Source organism: Hemicordylus capensis, chromosome 2, assembly GCF_027244095.1.
Source record: "Hemicordylus capensis ecotype Gifberg chromosome 2, rHemCap1.1.pri, whole genome shotgun sequence".
Taxonomy (NCBI): domain Eukaryota; kingdom Metazoa; phylum Chordata; class Lepidosauria; order Squamata; family Cordylidae; genus Hemicordylus; species Hemicordylus capensis.
Window position 1 is genome coordinate 230,016,739 of NC_069658.1, and position 20,421 is coordinate 230,037,159.

The following is a 20,421-nucleotide window of genomic DNA, read 5'->3' on the forward strand; positions in this document are numbered from 1 at the left end:
CAGTGACCCAAATCATAGCAGTCTATTTAATAAACAGAAGAAATGAAGGTGTGCAATGAATCCTCATAGGGATTCATTATGAGGAAAAGTTATTATACACCAAAGAATCCAAACACTAGAAAAATAGTGACCTCACATTTTGCTCCTACAAGGGCTAGAGCTTAGCCTCCATTATTTCCTATGGCAAAAATATACAAAATCAGTAAAAACTAAAAGAAAAAAAGAAATCATTAAAAATCAACCAACTGCCCCACTGCCTTCAAATTTGGGTGGTAGGTGGCAACCATGGGGACCTACCCACCACCCAAATTTGGTGTCCCTAGGACCATTAGAAGTGGGCCAAATTGATCCAAATCTGAAAAGAATCTAACTCAAATCGAATCTGATTAGATTTGAGTTAGAATCAAATCTGGCTGATTCGATTCAACCTCAAATCAAATCACAAAAAATCTATTCATGCACATCTCTACTTAAGACAGTAGGTTAGGAACATCAGGAGTGAAACAGGAGGGGACTCAGTTCTGCTCTGGATAGGTAGCCTGTGAAGGAACGGGGCCTAAAACTCCTCTTTTTGTATATAAGGTCCTATATTGCAATAGCCTTGCTTATTCCCTATGTTAAGAAAGCTGTGCAGGGGTCAAATGTTCATGGTTCTTGTTCAACAATTGGTTTTGGAGGGAGATGAATTGTACTGGTTTGATTTTGTAGGGAAGAGAGGGTTTCATTTTATTGGGTGTGTTTGGAAAAATGGGAGGGAACATATGTTGATTGGATGGTCTGGAAAAATGGGAGGGAAGTTAGAGAATATAAGGAGGCTGCCTTCAGCAGAGTTTTTAGGTAGACCAGTCAGAGTCAGAAAAGAAGTGCAGTACAAGAAGAAGAACTGAAACATCCAAGAGGAGGAGTTGCAGTCACAGTTAGAGCAGAGAAATCACTGGCAGAGAGTTGAAACTCTGGAGAGCTAAATCACTCTCAGAGCAGGAAGGAACAGTCTGGGATTGAACTGTGAAGAGAGAGAGCGAGCAGGACCTGAGGTTGCACAGAGAGAAGAGAGTCCCCTCTCGGACCCCCTTCATTTCCAGGGAAACCCCAGCTGCCTCTACCGCAAATTTTAAAGGGCCAGCTGCCGGCATAAAAGCCATGCTCAACCTCCCCCCCCCCCCGCCCCACTTTTGTCCTCTTCCCCAGAGCGGGCAGTCAGCTGCAGCAGGTGACTGATTAGTTACAACTTACAAGCAGAGAGGTGTCAGGTGTGAACGCCGCAGCTCCCAGAAGAATGGTGTCAATCAGGCTGCTGGCTGAGCAGAGCTCTTGGAGAGAAAAGGGACAGGCGGGCGATCCTCCCCTGCCAGCCGATTAGACAGTTCACAAGTGAGCCTACTTGCACCTCAAATGTGCACGCGTCACCATCTTGGATTGGGGTGGATGACATCGGCTCAAATGACACCCTTGAGCCATCCCTATGTGTCCCTACAGCTGTGCCAAATTTGGCCAAGATTTGTTTTAAGCGCAATTTGAGTTTGAGTTAAATCACTCGGCCTGATTCGAGTTGAATTGATTTTATTTAATTCAATTTGGCACATCCCTATAAATACATATGCTTTTGAAAGTCAGATGAAAAATGAGATTTAAATACATTGCAGGTGGCCCTCATTACCTTTCGATTCAAGAGCCGTGCTTTCGCATATCCATGGAAGGGTCAGAGACCCAGTTTCTTTATCCACAGTAAAACAGTAGGCTAAAATTTGCCTGTTCATGGATTTGAGTGGCCAGAAATGACCCAGAAATGACTTCATATGTCACTTCTAGCCACCACTTTACAGTGCTGAGCCAATCTGTAGCTCTTTCTAAAAGATTCCTATGATTTTTTGGGCGGGGAGGAGGAATAAGAGGAATTGGGGGGTTTGGGGAGCATTGCTGGAGACCTGGAGAACAAGGTACAGTACTTCATTTCTCTTATTTCTCTCTCCTCCCCACTTTTTTAGCCCCCCTTTTTTGTTTAGGAACCTAACCCACCAATTCCTATTAAGGTTTCATCATTTGTGGTTTCCCTAATTGTGCCTATGATGAGAACGGAACCCCCGTGAATGAGGGCCATCAGTCTCTCTTTAAATACATTAAAAGAAAATTGGCCAGAGAGGCGATTTGACAGCTGAATGAAAAGGGAGTTAAAGATGTGATCAAGGAAGATAAGGAGGTTGCAGAGAAGCTGAATGAATTTTTTGCATCTTTTCCCACTACTGAAGATGTAGGGCAGATATGTATGGCTGAAATGGCCTTTTTGGAATCTAGACAATAATGCTTTCTACCAACTTGCCGATTGGTCTACCCATTGGGTTCTATGGGTAGAGCAACTCTCCAGCAAACCCAGTGGGAATTTCCCATTGGGTTTGCTGGAGAGTTGGTCTGTCCATAGAACTGAGTAGACCAGGTCACCTTTTTAAAGTTAGGGGTCTGCCTTGTAAAAAATATTTTTAAATTACCAAAAAAAATCAACCAAGTGCCAATTGCTATGTGGGTTGTGTGGTGGGTAGCACACATTGTGCCACCCCACCCGCTTTGGTGCCCCAGGCCCTTAAAATTCAGCTGAATCTATTAGAATTGAATCAAATTCAAACCAAATCGACTGAGATTCAATGCCAGCAGAATTGAATCAGGCTGATTCGATTCAAACTCAACTAGAATAGCAAAATCCAATTTGTGCACATCCCTAAAAATCAAATCTGAGCTTGTCTCACAGTTGTGTAATAGAAGCTAGTCTGAATATATCCCAGCTGTTTTGTCTGGGATTGGAAACTCTGCTAGAATCAAGAATGGAAGCTCTCTGCTTTCTCTCCCTCTCTGTCTAACCTCGTTTTCTTTTCTTTTCCCTGTTCTTTCCTATCTGTCTTTCTCCTTCTGCTCAGAGTGACCATGAGTCTCCTAACTGCCAGCAACCTCTCCCTTCTTCCCTTTTTCATGCAAGCAATCTGGCCACAACAAAACCAGAACTTTTTTTTTTTTAAAGGAAGAAGGGCACTCTGGAGGCAAAGTCAGCTCCTTTGTGGGCACAACCATGGGACTTTCTGGCTTGAGTAAGCTGTTTGTCCCTGGGGCAAAAAGAGGAACAGCACACATTTTCATGTGCAGTTCTGTGAGTGCATCTGATGATTTCACCTGCAGGCCCCAATGCTTGGAGTTCCATGCCCACAAGGCCATTCCTGGTCTTCCCTGCAGATAGTACAGCTACACAAGAGTGCATCCTTTTGAGAGCATAGACCTGCCTTCTCTGTTGAAGTGAATGGGGATTGCCTAGGAGTGGGAGAAGAGCTGCTTGGGCCTCTGAGCCCCAGGCCTATACAGCCTTCCAGGATCCAAAAATGCCCCTCACACTTAGCAATTGTTAAGTGAAGCCTGCTCTGGAAAGAGGAGGAGAGCTAGGAGGAGAGAGGTAGCAAAGCTTTCCTAAAAAACCAAAACCCCTTCAAAACAACCAGGAGGACAAAGAGATTTTGAGGGTCTGATATCTCTTTAGAGGAGAAGCCTCAGAGTGTGTCTGTGTCTTGGTTTTTGCCAGGGCTGGTTCTGGGGCTGTGTAGCCCTCATTACTAGTTTTTCTCCAGCTAGGACTAAGGTGAGTCACACCTGGTGGGAGGGGCCACATTTCTGTTGAGCCTTTCTACATAAGAGGCAACGGCCAGAAAATTGAGCGAACAGAACTGAGCGAACAGGAATGAGCAAACAGGGTCATTGGAGAATGGAGTGGAGTTTAGCAAGGGAAAGTGTGGGGGAGCTCGAAAGGAGGCCCCTTGCTCACAAGGAGACCAGTGGGCAGAGAAGGTAAGTACTACTCCCTCTTTCGTATTCTTGGGAAAGAAAGTTTGAACTGTTGAATAGCTGACAACTTCAGCTAGGACCTGGCTTTCAAATAATCTCCAATACTCTTAACAGCCAACAAAACGAGTCATGAAGATAGATAGCCAGCAGGGGAAGGGACCAGACACGTAGCCAGATGGTGGCATGGAGCTAGGTGGCCAGATTTGGCTTTTAAAAAGCCAAATTCTGGCTTATGGCCCATTTGACTCACAAGTATACCGGTTCTGGCAACCCTGGCATGGAGTTCACCTGCCTCCCCCCCAAATTCTTCTTCCTCCACAGCAGCCACCAGGAGCTCAGCTGAGGAGGGAGAAGAATAGCTTGTCTCGCAGCCTGCTGCGCCGGTGCTCCAGCTGCTCCTCCTCCTCCTGTTGCCACCGAGCGAGTAAGCAAGCAGCTGCTAGGCTGTGCTTTTGTCTTCTCCCGCTTGTGCGCCTGCTCAAAGAGCCAGTGCAAGTGAGGACGGTTTGAGGCGCTGAGAGAGATGGCGGGAGAGACTGGAAATGACCGATGTGATGGCTGCTGCAGAGAGAGAGTGACTGCAGCTGCAGCTCAGAGCAGCAGAACACGGAGAAGGAGAGAGAAGATTAGTCTCTAGTCCTCCCCTTCAGCTGGGCATATCGGGCAAGTAGCTGGCTGTGTCTTGGTAATGTCATGGTAATGTACGAAGATCTGTTTTCTTGACTTTTTTGATATTAAGTCATTATGTGGGTGGGGGGCAGGCATTTACAGGTGAGGCTAGAGGTGCACCTAGGTAATTTTGGAGGTGTGTGTCAGTGTGTACCTATGTCTGTCTTCCCCCTCCCCCATGACGGCTCCTGGGAGCAGGCTGCTGCTAGCAAAGCAAAAAGAGAGGCTAGGGAGATGGGATGTGTGACTCTTGTCTGGGGCTCTGCAAGAGAGAGAGAGAGAGAGAGACTGTATGTATAGAGTGTACATTGGCATGGCTGATGCTCTGCAAAGGGCATAGGCTTTCTCTGTGGCTGCCCCAGTGTTTTGGAATATGCTCCCTACTGAAATAAGAGCATCTCCGTCTCCATTTGTTTTTAGCAAGAACCTCAACGCCTGTTTTCACAGCCTTTTAATTAGATTTAATTTTAATAAGAATTAATTTTAAAACTTGTTTTAATATCTATTGTATTCTATTGTTTTTATTATGTATTTTAATTTGTAACTTTTAAATATTTTAAATTTTGTACACCGCCTAGAGATGTACATATCAGGCGATATAGAAATATGATAAAATAAATAAATAAAGGAGGGCAGCTTTGGCTCTTTGGCTGTTGCCATATAACCTGACCTCCCACGTTCTTGACACGCACACCTCAAAAGTTTAGGCTAGCTACGGGCCCGGAAGGGATGCTTCCCAGTGTATTGCAAAGAGTGTTGCATGTATGGCTATCAGTTCAGTTGGCGGAAGTCATGGGTGTGTAATCAGTACAAGGAGCTCTGTCTCTCAGGGAACAAGTTAGTTCCCTTGAAGTCAGGGCCAGATGTTATCCACCCAAGAGTCCTTAAAGAACTCAAACGTGAAATTGCCGACCTCTTTGCAAAAATATATAACTTATCCCTACAATCTGGCTCTGTACTGGAGGACTGGAAAGTAGCCAATGTAACACCAGTTTTCAAAAAGGGATCCATGGGGAATCTGGGAAATTACAGGCTGGTTAGCTTAATGTCTGTTCCAGGAAATTGATGGAAAGCATTCTTGAGGAGAAAATTGTTAAGTATATAGAAGAACAGGCCCGGCTGAAGGAGAACCAGCATGGCTTCTGCAAAGCTAAATGTTGCATCACCAGCCTTATGGAGTTCTTTGAGAGTGTCATCAGGTGTGTGGATAAAGGTGATTCAGTTGACATAGTACACTTGAACTTTCAAAAAGAAAGACATGAACAGCCTTTGCTGAACAACCAAGCAGCAATGAAAACAGAAGATTCTCTCAGACCCATAGCCAGGGGCGGGGGGGGTGCTAAGGGGGCTTGCCTCCCAATCATTCTCTGCACCCCTAATATTTGTAAACATTTAAAAAATAATAACTGAATGTTGCTTGAAGTTAGGAGTGACAGGGGCCAGACAAGCTGGCTCTCTACTTTTGGCACCCCCCCCCCCCTTTTCAGGCTAGCAACAGGCCTGGAGTTGCTGCAAGAGGATTCCTTGATTTGCCTCGGGAGATAGAGTGAGTGTTGGGGAAAGGAAAGGGATGTGGTGGTGGAATTCAGGGGTGGAGGTGGGGGATTTCTGTCTGTCTGAAACACCAACCTCCTTGCCCAACCCATGCACAACTGCTGAGTTGTGTGATGTCAGATATTTCCAAATAGAGGGCTTTTTAAAGGTTAGCTTCCCTGGACTTGTGCAATAAACTTGTGCGTGCAGGTTAATTTCAGCTGTAGCCAGGGCTGTCCTTAGAGAACCCTGGTGCGGTGCGGGGCCCCAGAGCAAATCAGCTAGTGTGGGGCCCCCTTCCAGTTAATTCTAATGGGGGTTAAAAGAGTGAGGCCCGGGGTAGTCACCCTGCTTGCCATGCCCTAAAGACAGTCCTGGCTGTAGCTCATGGCTAGAGAGAGAGACCAAAATGAACAGTCATGTCTGGAGACATGGGGAACAAAGTGGGGGCTCGCACTGGTAGAACAAAGAGGGGAGGAGGCCAGCACTTTTATCCACGATCCTAATTCCCCGCCCCGAGTGGTCACTATGAGATACTGCAGCTGAGAGCTGATGCTGCCAGGGTCCTAGCTCCAACAAGGACCTTCTGCATGATGTTGGTGTCATGGAACCAGTGTGATCAAATTCAGCATACATGCGAGGAGAGTGGAAAACAAAATGGCAAATGCGGCTCACAGTTAGCAAATGTAAAGTGATGCACATTGGGGGAGGGAGCAATGCCAATTTTACACATTGGCAGGGATAACAAATTGAAGCTGAATCCAAACAAGACGGAGGTGCTCATTGTGGGGGATTGGAATTTAAGGGATGAGTTAGATCTTCCTGTGCTGGATGGGGTTACACTCCCGCAGAAGGAACAGGTACGCAGCTTGGGTGTGCTCTTGGATCCAGGCCTCACCCTGGTATCTCAGATGGAGGCTATGGCCAGGAACGCTTTCTACCAGCTTCGGCTGATTCGACAGCTGCATCCATTCCTTGAAGAGGACGATCTCAAAACAGTGGTGCATCAGCTGGTAACCTCCCGGTTCGACTACTGCAATGCGCTCTATGTGGGGCTGCCTTTGTACATAGTTTGGAAACTTCAGTTTGTTTAAAATGCGGCAGCCAGGCTGGTCTCTGGGGTAACCCGGAGAGACCATATTATGCCTGTCTTAAAACAGTTGCACTGGCTGCTGATATGTTTTCGGGTGAAATACAAAGTGCTGCTTATTACCTTTAAAGCTCAGAATGGCTTGGGTTCGGCTACCTTAGAGAGTGCCTTCTTCGGTATGATCCCCATCACTCATTGAGGTCATCTGGAGAGCACTGTCTCCAGTTACCACCGGCACGTCTGGTGGTGACTCGAAACCGGGCCTTTTCTGTAGCTGCTCCTGGTCTATGGATTGCACTCCCGGCAGATATCTGCAATTTAGGCTCACTGTCGGCCTTTAAGAGAGCCCAGTAAAAACTTACTTGTTTGGCCTGGACTTCCAAGGTTTGTAAAGTGTTTTTAAAGTATTTTAATTGATTTTAAATGGTCTTATATTGTTTTTAGCGCTATGTTTTGAATTGTGTGTTTTTATATCTTTTAGAAGCTGTTGTACACCACCCAGAGCCTTTGGATGGGGCGGTTTATAAATGAAATAAGTAAGTAAGTAAGTAAGTAAGTAAGTATACGCTGATCGGGTCTGAGCTGTCAATGACTGACCAGGAGAGAAATCTTGGGGTTGTGGTGGACAGCTGATTGAAAGTGCCGACTCAGTGCACGGCAGCTGTGAAAAAGGGCAATTCCATGCTAAGGATGAAAATAGCATAGGGAAGGGGATTGAAAATAAAACTGCTAATTTTATTAGCAACCTCTGCTAACTTGGCAAAGAGGCACCTTTTTAACATGGTGATTCTCTTTATTTAGCAGGGGGAGAGTAACTGGCCCCATCCACCCCCAGCACAGTACCTCCAGTGACTGTTGCTGGTGTCTATCTTAATAATAATAATAATAATAATAATAATAATAATAATAATAATAATTCAATTTCTATACCGCCCTTCCAAAAATGGCTCAGGGCGGTTTACAAAGAGAAATAACAAATAAGATGGCTCCCTGTCCCCAAAGGGCTCACATTCTAAAAAGAAACATAAGACACACACCAGCAACAGTCACTGGAAGTACTGTGCTGGGGGTGGATGGGGCCAGTTACTCTCCCCCTGCTAAATAAAGAGAATCACCACAGTCAAAGGTGCCTCTTTGCCCAGTTAGCAGGGGCAAAGTCTTATGTTTCTTTTTAGATTGTGAGCCCTTTGGGGACAGGGAGCCATCTTATTTATTTATTATTTCTCTGTGTAAACCACCCTGAGCCATTTTTGGAAGGGCAGTATAGAAAATCAATCAATCAACCAACCAACCAATCAATCAATCAATCAAACAAACAAAATTATAATACCCTTATACAAAACTATGATGCAGCCACATCTGGAATACTGTGTACAGTTTTGGTCACCATATCTTAAGAAGGACATTGTAATGCAGAACAGGAAAAGGTGCAGAAGAGGGCAACCAAGATGACCAGGGGTCTAGAGCACCTTCCTTATGAGCAAGGCTACCGCATCTGGGGCTCTTTACTTTAGAAAAAAGATGACTGAGGGGAGAAATGATAGAGGTCTATAAAATCATGCATTGTATGGAGAAAGTGGATAGAGATAATTTTCTCTCTCTCTCACCTAACACTAGAACCAGGGGTCAGTCTATGAAATGGATTGCCAAGGAATTCTTTGCCACAAGATGTGGTGACAGCCAACCACCTTGATGACTTTAAGAGGGGTTTAGGTAAATTAGTGGAGGACAGGTCTATCAATAGATACTAGTCAGAGGGCTATTAATGAGCTCCAGCCTCACAGGCAGGATGCCTTTGAATACCAGTTGCAGGGGAGCAACAGCAGGAGAGAGGGCATGCCTTCCTTCTCCTGCTTGTGGGCTTCCGAGAGGCATCTGGTGGGCCACTGTGTGAAACAGGACACTGGACTAGATGGGCCTTCTTGGGCCTGACCCAGCAGGACTGTTCTTATGAGTCCTGTGAAACCTGGGGACTGGAGGTCAGGGGCCACTGAGCTGCTTGTGTACCACCCCCATCTGCAGCTGTTAACACACACCACCTTCCCATGTGCAGTTTGAAAGAGAAGCATCGCTTAGTGCAAATTTCACAGCCATATACTGGCAGTTTAGTTATCATAACAGTAAAGCAGGTGAAATCAAAATGGAGCCATTTGAAAGGAAAAAAGGACGCAAGAAAGACATGAGCAGCCTTTGTGGAACCAAACAGAAAAGAGAAGATTATCTCAGATCCATAGCCTGAGGCGGGGGGGGGGGCGGCTGGGGGGCCTGTCCCCCAACCTTTCTCTGCATCTCTATTTTTATTTTTACAAACAAATAATTTTAAATAACTGAATGTTGCTTGAACTTAGGAATGACGGGGCCAGACAAGCTGGCCCCCTACTTTTGTCTCTCTCACACACACACACACACAACACACACTTCCAGGCTAGCAACAGGCCTGGAGTTGCTGGGAGAGGATTCCTCAATTTGCCTCCGGAGATAAGAGTGAGTGTTGGGGAAAGGAAAGGGATGTTGTGGTGGTGGAATTCAGGGGTGGAGGTGGGGGATTTCTGTCTGTCTGGAACACCAACCTCCTTGCCCAACCCATGCACAACTGCTGAGTTGTGTGATGTCAGATATTTCCAAATAGAGGGCTTTTTAAAGGTTAGCCTCCCTGGACTTGTGCAATAAATGGGACGTGGAGTCATATAGCTAGGGGTCCTTCCCAGTCCTTCCCAGTCCACCCCGCCACCTTCGGCCTCCCCTTTCTGGCTTCCCTCGCTGTCTTGCCCGTACCTATAGCTCAAATTGGGCTTCCCTCACTTATAGCTTAAATTGGGGTCCCTCACCTGACCCTCCCACTTTAACCCAATGCTTAATGTGCAGATGCATGGAAAGCCTGAACTTTTCATGTTTAAAAGTTGTTTCTGTGCTGTTGTGCACGTCCAGTTTAGTGTGCTTCTGGTTTACTGAACTGCATTATTCCCCCCACCCCTCCACACTTCTGCCCAAGCTCCCAAAATGGAATAAACCATACCTGATGTAGCTTTCACAGAATCCTGTTTCTCTGAATATTGTTGCTGAGTAGTTAAGAAACCACTTCCTAAAAACTTGCTAAATTGTTCCCCTTTCCTCTGGCCTTATCCCTTTCATTTTTTTGGGGGGGGGGGGCCGCACCCCTATGCAGTCCTTTCCTGGGAGAAAGTCACCGTGAACTTAATTACATTTAATGGTGTGGGAAAAGTGGAGAGAGAGAAATTCTTTTCCCTCTCACACAACACTAGAACCAGGGGTCACTCCATGAAATTGATTGCCAGGAGGTCTAGGACCAACAAACGGAAGTACTTTTTCACACAACGCATGATCCACTTGAGGAACTCTCTGCCACAGGATGTGGTGACAGCCAACAACGTGGATGGCTTTAAGAGGGGTTTGGATGACTTCATGTAGGAGAGGTCTATCAATGGCTACTAGTCGGAGGGCTGTGGGCCACCTCCAGCCTCAAAGGCAGGATGCCTCTGAGTACCAGTTGCAGGGGAGTAATGGCAGGAGAGAGGGCACGCCCTCAACTCCTGCCTGTGGCTTCCAGCGGCATCTGGTGGGCCACTGTGTGAAACAGGATGCCGCACTAGATGGGCCTTGGGCCTGATCCAGCAGGGCTGTTCTTATGTACATTTAGTTCTGAGTAAACATGTATGCGAAGACACATTATGCAAAGATCCAGTTCCCTTGAGAAGTCCATGATGCTGGGAAAAGTGGAAGGAAAGTGAAGAAGAAGATGACCAGCAGCAAGGTGGATGGACTGCACCACTGAGAGACCTTCAAGGCCAAGCTGAAGACAGATCATCCTGGAGAGAATCTGTCTATGTGGTCGCTAAGAGTCGACACCGACTTGACGGCACTTAATCAATCAATCAAACATGTATCATCCATGCTGTTGAAACCACAGTTTCCTCCTTTAAAAAAAAAACCTGTTAAATTGCTGATCCTGCATTCTTGAGCAATTTCACAATTCACCACAATAGGAGAAACAGAAGAGGAGGAGGAGGGTCAGCGAGATATGGCAACCCGAGGTGGAGGGCATGGAGAGTGGGGAGAGCAGCAGCAGTTGCTGCTACATTTGGCTGGCCCAGTCTCTTTCCTCAATTCTTTGGCCATGGTCTCTCATAGGGAATCACTAAATGTTGAATTCTTGCTTGTCAGAATAGGATGAACATTTCATGCTTAGTAGACCTTTGTGAGGCCATGACACCATCTTAATTTTATATGGATAGGTGTGGGATTTTGTATGCATATCCAGTTTAAATTTTTGAGACTTGATTTTTTTTTTTTTTTTTTTGCCATTTAAACTGCAGAACAATGTCTGTAATGCCCCTTTGATGAGATTAGAGTGGCTAGATGCATGGCGGACTCCCATAATACGTGCACTCTTGCTCTCTCCACACCACCCTACAACTTTTCACCTCTAGGACCACAATCTTCTCAGCACTTTCCACCATGTGTCTTCTTGGAGCAGTCGGGAAAAGGGCAGCCTCCTTCATCAGACGTGCAAAACCAAGTGATGTTCTAATGACTCAAAACAGTAGTACTCCTTCTCTTACCTAAATTAAAATATTAATTTAATATTAATATATTAAACATTAATTAAACATAACACTTAAATCATTAACCTTGTAAGTAATTCTCTTGGGGTGATTCCACAATCGTGCCCTTCAGGGCTATTCAGTCAACAAACTTTTGCAGCCAGCAGCATCTGCATGCAAGTATAACTCCCACATTTATAACTGTTGTTCCAAACTAACACACACACACACACACACACACACACACACACACACGGTGGCCAGAGAAGGAGAACCAGCATGGCTTCTGCAAAGGTAGATCTTGCCTCACAAACCTTTTGGAGTTCTTTGAGAATGTCAACAGGGTGTGTGGATAAAGGTGATCCGGTTGACATAGTATGCCTGGATTTCAAAAAACCTTAGACAAAGTTCCTCATCAAAGATGCCTGAGAAAACTTAGCAGTCATGGGATAAGGGGACAAGTACATGTGTGGATTGCTAACTGGTTGAAGAACAGGAAACAGAGGGTAGGTATAAATGGAGAGTTTTCACAATGGAGGGAAGTAAGAAGTGGGGTCCCCCAGGGATCTGTACTGGGACCAGTGCTTTTTAATTTATTCATAAATGACCTAGAAGTAGGGGTAAGCAGCGAGGTGGCCAAATTTGCGGATGACACCAAACTCTTTCAGGTAGTGAAATCCAAAACAGATAGTGAGGAGCTCCCAAAGGATTTCTCCAAACTGGGTGGTGGACGACAAATTGGCAAATGTGGTTCAATGTCAGCAAGTGTAAAGTGATACGCATTAGGACAAAAAAACCCAACTTCAAGTATACGCTGATGGGAACTGAGCTGTCGGTGACTGACCAGGAGAGGGATCTTGAGGTCATGGTGGACAGCTCGTTGAAAGTGTCAAATGTGAAAAAGGCCAATTCCGTGCTAGGGATCATTAGGAAGGGGATTGAAAATAAAACATACAAAACTATGGTGCGGCCACACTTGGAATACTGCATACAGTTTTGGTCACCACATCTAAAGGAGCACATTGTAGAACTGGGAAAGGTGCAGAAGAGGGCAACCAAGATGATCAAGGGCCTAGAGCACCTTTCTTATGAGGCAAGGCTACAACACCTGGGGCCATTTAGTTTAGAAAAAAGACGACTGTGGGGAGACATGACAGTGGTCTATAAAATCATGCATGGTGTGGAGAAAGTGGATAGAGAGAATTTTCTCTCTCACACACATAACACTAGAACCAGGGGTCATCCCATGAAACTGATTGCCAGGAAATTTAGGTCCAACAAACGGAGGTACTTTTTCACACAACGCATAATCAACTTGTGGGATTCTCTGCCACAAGATGTGGGGACAGCCAACAACCTGGATTTGTATAGCCAACAACCCGGGAGGGTCTAATGGATATCAACGGATCCCTACCAGATCATCAGTTACAGGTGAGCAACCTGCTTATCTGGTACGGGGTCCGTTGAATCCATACAACCTGGATGGCTTTAAGAGGGGTTTAGATATCTTCATGTTCTGCGCCTGCACTGAAGCCTCTCGGTGTTGAGTTCCACAGCTCCTTCTCGGTTCCTGCACCCCGTGCCACGTGACCTCGTGGCTATTTAAGGTGGGAGGAAGCGCAGGCAACTCAGTTCTTTGGAGACCGCCGAAGCAGTCATATAGATGGTAAGTTGTACTGTATAGGCCTATGGTGCACTGCAGAGGGGAGGTTCGGGAGGGTCTAATGGATATCAACGGATCCCTACCAGATCATCAGTTACAGGTGAGCAACCTGTTTATCTGGTACGGGGTCCGTTGAATCCATTAGAATGGCTGTTTAGTTAGCTCCAAAAGGAGGAGGGAGCAGTGTGTTATTGTAACACCCTTTTAAGGACACCTCTCCCAAAGTTCACCTCTGCAGCGGACTGCAGGTCAATAGCGTAGTGTTTTTCAAAAGGTTCTTCAGATGACCAAGTAGCAGCCTTGCAAATATCCAGGAAGGACACCCCAGACAGAAAAGCTGCAGAACCGCCATATGCTCTAGTGGAATGCACCTCGATAGATTTTGGTGCCGGTACTCCTTGTACTGAGTAAGTCAGGTGAATGGTTTCCACCAGCCAATGTGATAGATGCTGCCAGGACAGGGCTTGTCCCATAGTAGAACCCTTGTATGATATCAGTAACTTTTTCGACTTTTGGAATGGCTTTGTTCTAGAGAGATAACAGAGCAGTGCCCTGTGGACGTCTAAAGAGTGGAGAGCCTTTTCCAAAGGCGTGGATGGGGATTTGAAGAAGGTGGGCAGGTTCGAATGGTGGTTCTGTTAGAGCAGAGAGGACCAGAGAGGTGCTCCATGGTTCTATTGGTTTACGTATAAGAGGGTATAGATTCATAAGTCCCCTCAGGAAACTCTTACAGGAAGAATGGGAGAACAATGTCTTGCCATCCCAGCCAGGATGTCTAGAAGAGAGAACTGCTAGGTGCACTCGTATGGATACATTAGAAAGCCCCGATGTCTTCAGGCCTGTCATATAAAGCAAGACCTCCCGTATGGAGGCCTGTTTGGGACGGAACCCGTGTGTCTTTCCGTAAGATACGAATCTTTTCCACTTGTTGGTGTAGTTCCGCCTTGTAGATGGCTTACGTTTGTTCAGCAGGATCTTCTTCAGCAGTCGATCCGCCATGCTGTCAGTTGCAGTGTGAGAACTTCGGGGTGTAACACCCGACTGCCCTCTTGAATTAGAAGATCTGGGCAGTTCGGAAGTCTCTGGTAGGTGTGCAAAGTCAGTCTGAGTAAATGTGGAAACCATGCTTGGCGTGGCCACCATAGTGTGATAAAGATGCATCTCGTTGGACTGTGCAGGAGTCGGGCTACTACTCTGCTCATGAGCGGCAAGGGGGGAAACATGTAAGCATGATGGAGTGACCAGTCTATTTGGAACGCATCCCCCACTGAACATGGGTCATGTCCCGCTCTGGAGCAGAACAGCCTGCATTTCACATTTTGCGTTGTAGCAAACTAGTCTATCTCCGGGTGACCCCAGAGGTCGAAGATTCTTTGGAGGTAATGGTTGTTCCATTCCCACTCATGTCAGTCCATGGAGAATGAGTGGCTGAGACCATCTTCCAGCACATTGTCTGACCCCTTGATGTGTATTGCCACAGGTGTTATGCTGTTCTTGATGCACCAATGCCAGATCTGAATACTCAGTGCACAGAGTGATCCTGTCTGTTGAGGTAGGCTATGGCAGTGGTGTTGTCCAATTGTAACTGAACCACTCGCCCTCGCAGCATCGGGAGGAAGGCCTACATGGCTTGAAACACTGCCAACAGTTCCAGAAAATTTATGCGTAGTAGACATTGATTGCAGGTCCAGAGACCCTGAGTTGTGGCAGCATTGCAGTGTCCACCCCAGTCTTGGAGAGAGGCATCTGTCGTGACCCACACAGATGGGGGTTGTGCTTGAAACGGGACCCTTCTGAGCAGGTTGGAGTTTCACGTTCACCAGGAAAGAGATCGAAGGACTGGCATCAGTATGGATAGATGTTTCATTGGGCTGTCCCTGAGTAGATTGAAGGACGACAGGAACCACAATTGCAGTTTTCTCATTTTCAAGCGTGTGGATTGCACAGTTGATTGGGGTCCCTCACTTGCTCTCAACATAAACCATGTGCCAGAGATTCCTGGCATACGACTCACTTGAGAACAATTTTGGACTGAAAAATAATCAAGGTAATGAATAAATACATTTTGTTTGTTATGATACCAGCGAGAAAATAAGAAAAGCAATCATGGAAAAAGGAAGTAGCCGTAACGAATGGGGGAAAATTAGGAAACGAACATCCAGTATACAGAAACTTAAATGCCATTTGTAACAGGAAGTTATAATCAGTCAAATGATGATGGCTCTCTTGGGGAGGAGGGCTGGTCTTGTGATAGGAAGCATGAATTAGCAATCCCCTTTGCGAAGAAGGTCCGCTTCGGTCTGCATTTGAATGGGAGACTACATGTGTGAGCACTGCAAGATATTCCCCTCAGGCAGAGGCGTAACTAGGGGAAACGGTGCCCGGGGCAAGCACTGAAATGGCGCCCCCCCCGGCGCCCCCCCCGGTGCCCCCCCCAACATACTACATTATACTTAGGTTTTTCCTCACAAGTGCCCGCCGCCGCCACGCCAGGCTACTGACTGGCCGCCAGGCGCCAGCAAAGCAATGGGGGGGGGTGCGAACGGCGCAGAAGGGACCGCTTGTGGGGGAGGAGGCGCCGACGTGCTCCCTTGACTGCTGCAGCACTGCTGCACTGAGCAGGAAACATTTGTATTAACAAAAAATTAAAAAAAATATTTTAAAATATATTTTTTTGTCATGGCAGCGCCCCCCACGTGACTAGAAAAGATGGCGCCCGGGGCACGTGCCCCCCTGCCCCCCCTATAGTTACGCCTCTGCCCTCAGGCGATAGGGCCACTCTGGGAAGAGCAGGTGCATGCATAAGGTTCTGAGATCCCTCTCTGGCATGTTCAAGATAGGGCTGAGAGAGCTTCCTGCCTGCAACCTTGGAGAAGATGCTGCCAGCCTGTGTGGACAATACTGAGCTCGATGGACCAGTGGTCTGACCCAGTATAAGGCAGCTTCCTGTGTTCCTAGGTTTGCCCTTTAAGGTGCTGCATGTGCTGTTGGGACCATAGTTCCATGCAACAATAGTAATAATGTGGAACATGGCATATTGTTGAAATTCTTCATTCCCTCCTGACAGGTTCAAACTTATAAATAACAAGTTGTTTTCATAAGATCAAATCGAAGCTTGCCTCACAGTTGTGTAATAGAAACAAGTCTCAATATATCCCAGCTGTTTTGGCTGGGATCAGAAGCTCTCTGTAAGAGTAAAGCTCTCTGTCTGCTTTCTCTCCCTTTCTGTCTTTTCCCCTTTTCTTTTCCCTGTACTTCTTTTCTCCCCCACCACCCATCCCCTTCTTTCTCCTTCTGCTAAGACTGACCACGAGTCTCCCTAACTGCCAGCATCCTCTCCTTTCTTCTCTTTTTAATGCAAGAATCTGGCCACAATAAAAACAAAACTTTTTTTCCCATTGTTGCACTCTTGGGGCACTGCCAGTTCCTTTCTGGGCACAACCATAGGACTTTCCCAGCTTGAGTCAGATGTGCTTTCCCTCTTTTTGCCCAGGGGGAAAACCATGTTTTCATCTGTGAGTGAACCTAATGATGTTACCCAATGCTTGGAGTTCCATGCCCACAAGGCTATTCCTAGTCACACCTGCAGATGGTGCAGCTGTATACAAGTGCAGCTGGGCAAAGCGGCACCTTTTACCATGGTGATTCTCTTTATTTAGCAGGGGGAGAGTAACTGGCCCTATCCACCCCCAGCACAGTACTTCCAGTGACTGTTGCTGGGGTCTGTCTTATGTTTCTTTTTAGAATATGAGCCCTTTGGGGACAGGGTTCCATCTTATTTATTTGTTTGTTATTTCTCGGTGTAAACCGCCATGAGCCATTTTTGGAAGGGCGGTATAGAAATTGAATTATTATTATTATTATTATCCCTTTGAGAGCATTGGACCGGCTTTCTCTGTCGGAGTGAATAGGGATTGCCTAGGCGTGGGAGACAGGGACCATTTTTGGCAGTTCGGTTCAAATTCAAACCAAATTCAAACTGAATGGCCGGTGCACAAACAGGTTCAGTCAAACCAGCTGGTGGTCCGGTCCATTCAATCGAACCAGGTCCAACCAGTTCGAGGGGGGATGCTTGTGAAGGGGACTCCGCTGAGAATTCCCCTTTACGAGCAAAGGGGAATCCTGCCTTTAAAAGGGTCCTCAGGGTGACCTGGTAGGGGGAGGGTGGCGAGAGCGCACCTTAAGGGCGGTGCTGGTGGCTCCAGCAGCTCCTCTGCCCAGCAGCATGGCCCTCATGGCGGTGGCATGCATGAGCAGAGGCCACACAAATGTGACCTCCGCACGCACATCCGCAGAGGCCAGAAGTTCCACATCAGCCGTGCTGCTGGGGAAAGCCCCGCCGCCGGGGTTTGGGGGAGCACCAGGGTTTAGAGGAGCCGCCGGTCTCACCAGGAAGGTACCCTCTCGCTACCAACCAACCTCCAACCACCTTTAGAAACCTTTAAAGGCAGGATCCCCCTTTGCTCGTAAAGGGGAATTCTCACCAGATTCCCGTTGAAAAGCATCACTCCTTCAAGCGTCAAACCATAATAGACTGGGCCCGATTTGGTTCCAACTTGGACTGGCCACCTTATTTTGAGTCCGGTTTGGTTCGAACCAGGCCAGTTTGAATTGAACCCGGTTCAATTTGAACAGGTTCCCCCCGCCCCAGTGGGATATGTGCTGCTTGGGTCTCTAAGCCCCAGTCCTCTACAGCCTTCGAGGATCCTAAAATGTCCCTCATGCTTAAAAATTGTTAAAAAAGAGTCTAGTGAAAATCTTAAAAAAGAGTCTAGTGAAAACTAACTCTGGGGACTGGAGATCAAGGACCTCTGGTGTGTGTGTGTGTGTGTGTGTGTGTACACACCACCCCCACCTGCAGCTGCTTACACATACCTTCCTTGCCACCTGCACTTTGAAAGAGAAGCATTGCATAGTGCAAATTTCACAGCCACATACTGGCAGTTTAGTTATCATAACAGGAAACCATTGCGGGAGCCATTTGAAATTTAAAAAGGACTCAAGAACGTCATGAGCACCCTTTGCTGAGCTACCAAGCAGCAAAGAAAAGAGATGATGCTCAGACCCATAGCCGGGGTATAGTTAATAAATCACTTCCTAAAAACTTGCTAAATTCTTCCCCTTTCCTCTTGCCATATCCCTTTAAATTTTGGGCTGCAGTCCTCCTAAGCAGTCCTTTCCTGGGAGAAAGTCACACTTAACTTAGTTAAGTGCATGTGAATGATGCATGTTCTGAGCGAACATGCATCATTCATGCTGTTGAGACCATGATTTGCATTGATTGATTGATTGATTGATTGATTGATTACGTTCTTGAGCAATTTCACAATTCAACACAATAGGGGAGCAGAAGAAGAGGAGGTGGGTCAGTGAGATATTGCAGCCCGATATGGGGGGCTTGGAGAGAGGGGTGATCGGCAGCTGTTGCTGCTACATTTGGCTGTCCCGGTCTCCTTCCCAATCCTTTAGCCATAGTCTATAATGGGGAAATCGCTAAAATGCTTATAAATCTTTTTTTTTTTGGTCAGAATAGGATAAGGACATAGGAATCTGCCTTATATCCAGTCAGACCCTTGGTCCATCTAGCTCAGTATTGTCTACACAGACTGGCAGCGGCTTCTCCAAGGTTGCCGGCAGGAGTCTCTCTCAGCCCTATCCTGAAGATGCCAGGGAGGGAACTTGGAACCTTCTGCATGCGAGCATGGAGATGCTCTTCCCAGAGCGACCCCATCCCCTCAGGGGAATATTTTACAGTGCTCACACATGTCTCCCATTCAAATGCAAACAGGACAGACCTTGCTGAGCAAAGGGGACAATTCATGCTTGCTACCACAAGACCAGATCTCCTCCCTTAAATCAGCCCTTAGACCACTGTGTCCATGTGGATGGACATTTCATGCATAGTAGACCCTTGTGAGGCCATGACACCATTTCCATTTCATATGGATAGGTCTGGAATTTTCTGCACATGTCCAGTTTAAAGTTTTGAGACTTTACTTTTTTTTTTTTTTGCCATTTCAATTGAAGACCAATGTCTGTCATGCCCCTTTGATGTGATTAGAGTGGCTCCTGCTTCTCTGCAACACTGAACACAGATCAGCAACAATCATTTAGAAAGGGAGAGTGAGGAGGAGATTAAGAAGGCTTCTTTTCCTAAAGGGTGAACTAAATACAAAAGCTAATGCCACGGGGAGAGCAAAATGGCTGGAAAATATCCATAAATAGCTCCCCAAGGTTACAAGCAGGGGCGCTGCTAGGTCCTTAAAAGATCAGGGGTCTGGGCCCACAGTCTAATTCAGACTCTTAGCCTCCCCAGCTAGGCCTGTAGCAGCCTTAAAGTGGGGGTGGGGAATTGCAGAAGTCAGGGGAGTCAGGTTATAAAATGTTCCATGAAAACATTCAGTGAGGGAGGAAAGATAATTGTTTGGTGTGGTAGGTACACACCATGCCACCAGCTGGCTATGGGCCTGCCCCCCACCCATTTTTATTCACCTCTGTCCGTAGGCCCTTGTTATGCTGTTATATAAACTTGGATTGTACTTTTGAACTAGTTTATTAGTATCCCCCTTGTTCAGTTATGGCCAGGAGCCTCCTATTCTGCTTTTGTCTCATGCTGGAAAAGGAGTTCTCCCTATGCATCAGCTGCACAGCAACTTCCCATCATGTTTTTAGTTCTATGCTTTAGTCAGAGAGCCTCTCGACCATTCAGAAACCAAAAGGAGCAGCAGTGCCCTTGCAAAAAGACTAACCACAAAAACAGCCCACACAATCCTCGTGCCATGCGTTCAGAGAGCTTCTTGATCATTCAGAATTGGCCAACATAGATCATTTGGAAAAAGAAAATATTTCACAAGCCCATGGACACAGAGGGCTTCTAGACCATTCAGAAACAAAGAGAGATCATGTGCAAGAAGTGTTGGATATGGAGTTCCAGTGCATCGACCTTTTTGCACCAACTATCCTAATGACCACTAGGGGCACTGGGAGTAGAGATAAGAGTAAGGGTCTCCCTGACTGTTCTACCAGTCTCTACTCTAGGACCCCTGATCTGACTCTTCCGCACTTCCTGTGCTGATGAGTCACAATCC

General features: G+C 46.6%; 1 protein-coding gene across 1 annotated transcript in view; it reads right to left on the reverse strand.

The window, feature by feature from the left end:
• Positions 1-14,332, reverse strand: part of LOC128343815 (class I histocompatibility antigen, F10 alpha chain-like) — a 30,131-nt gene extending 15,799 nt beyond the window's left edge. The window contains exon 1 of the mRNA XM_053293250.1: positions 14,293-14,332. Coding sequence (XP_053149225.1) covers positions 14,293-14,332 — 40 coding nt within the window. The remainder of the gene's footprint in view (positions 1-14,292) is intronic.
• Positions 14,333-20,421: the final 6,089 nt, after the last annotated feature.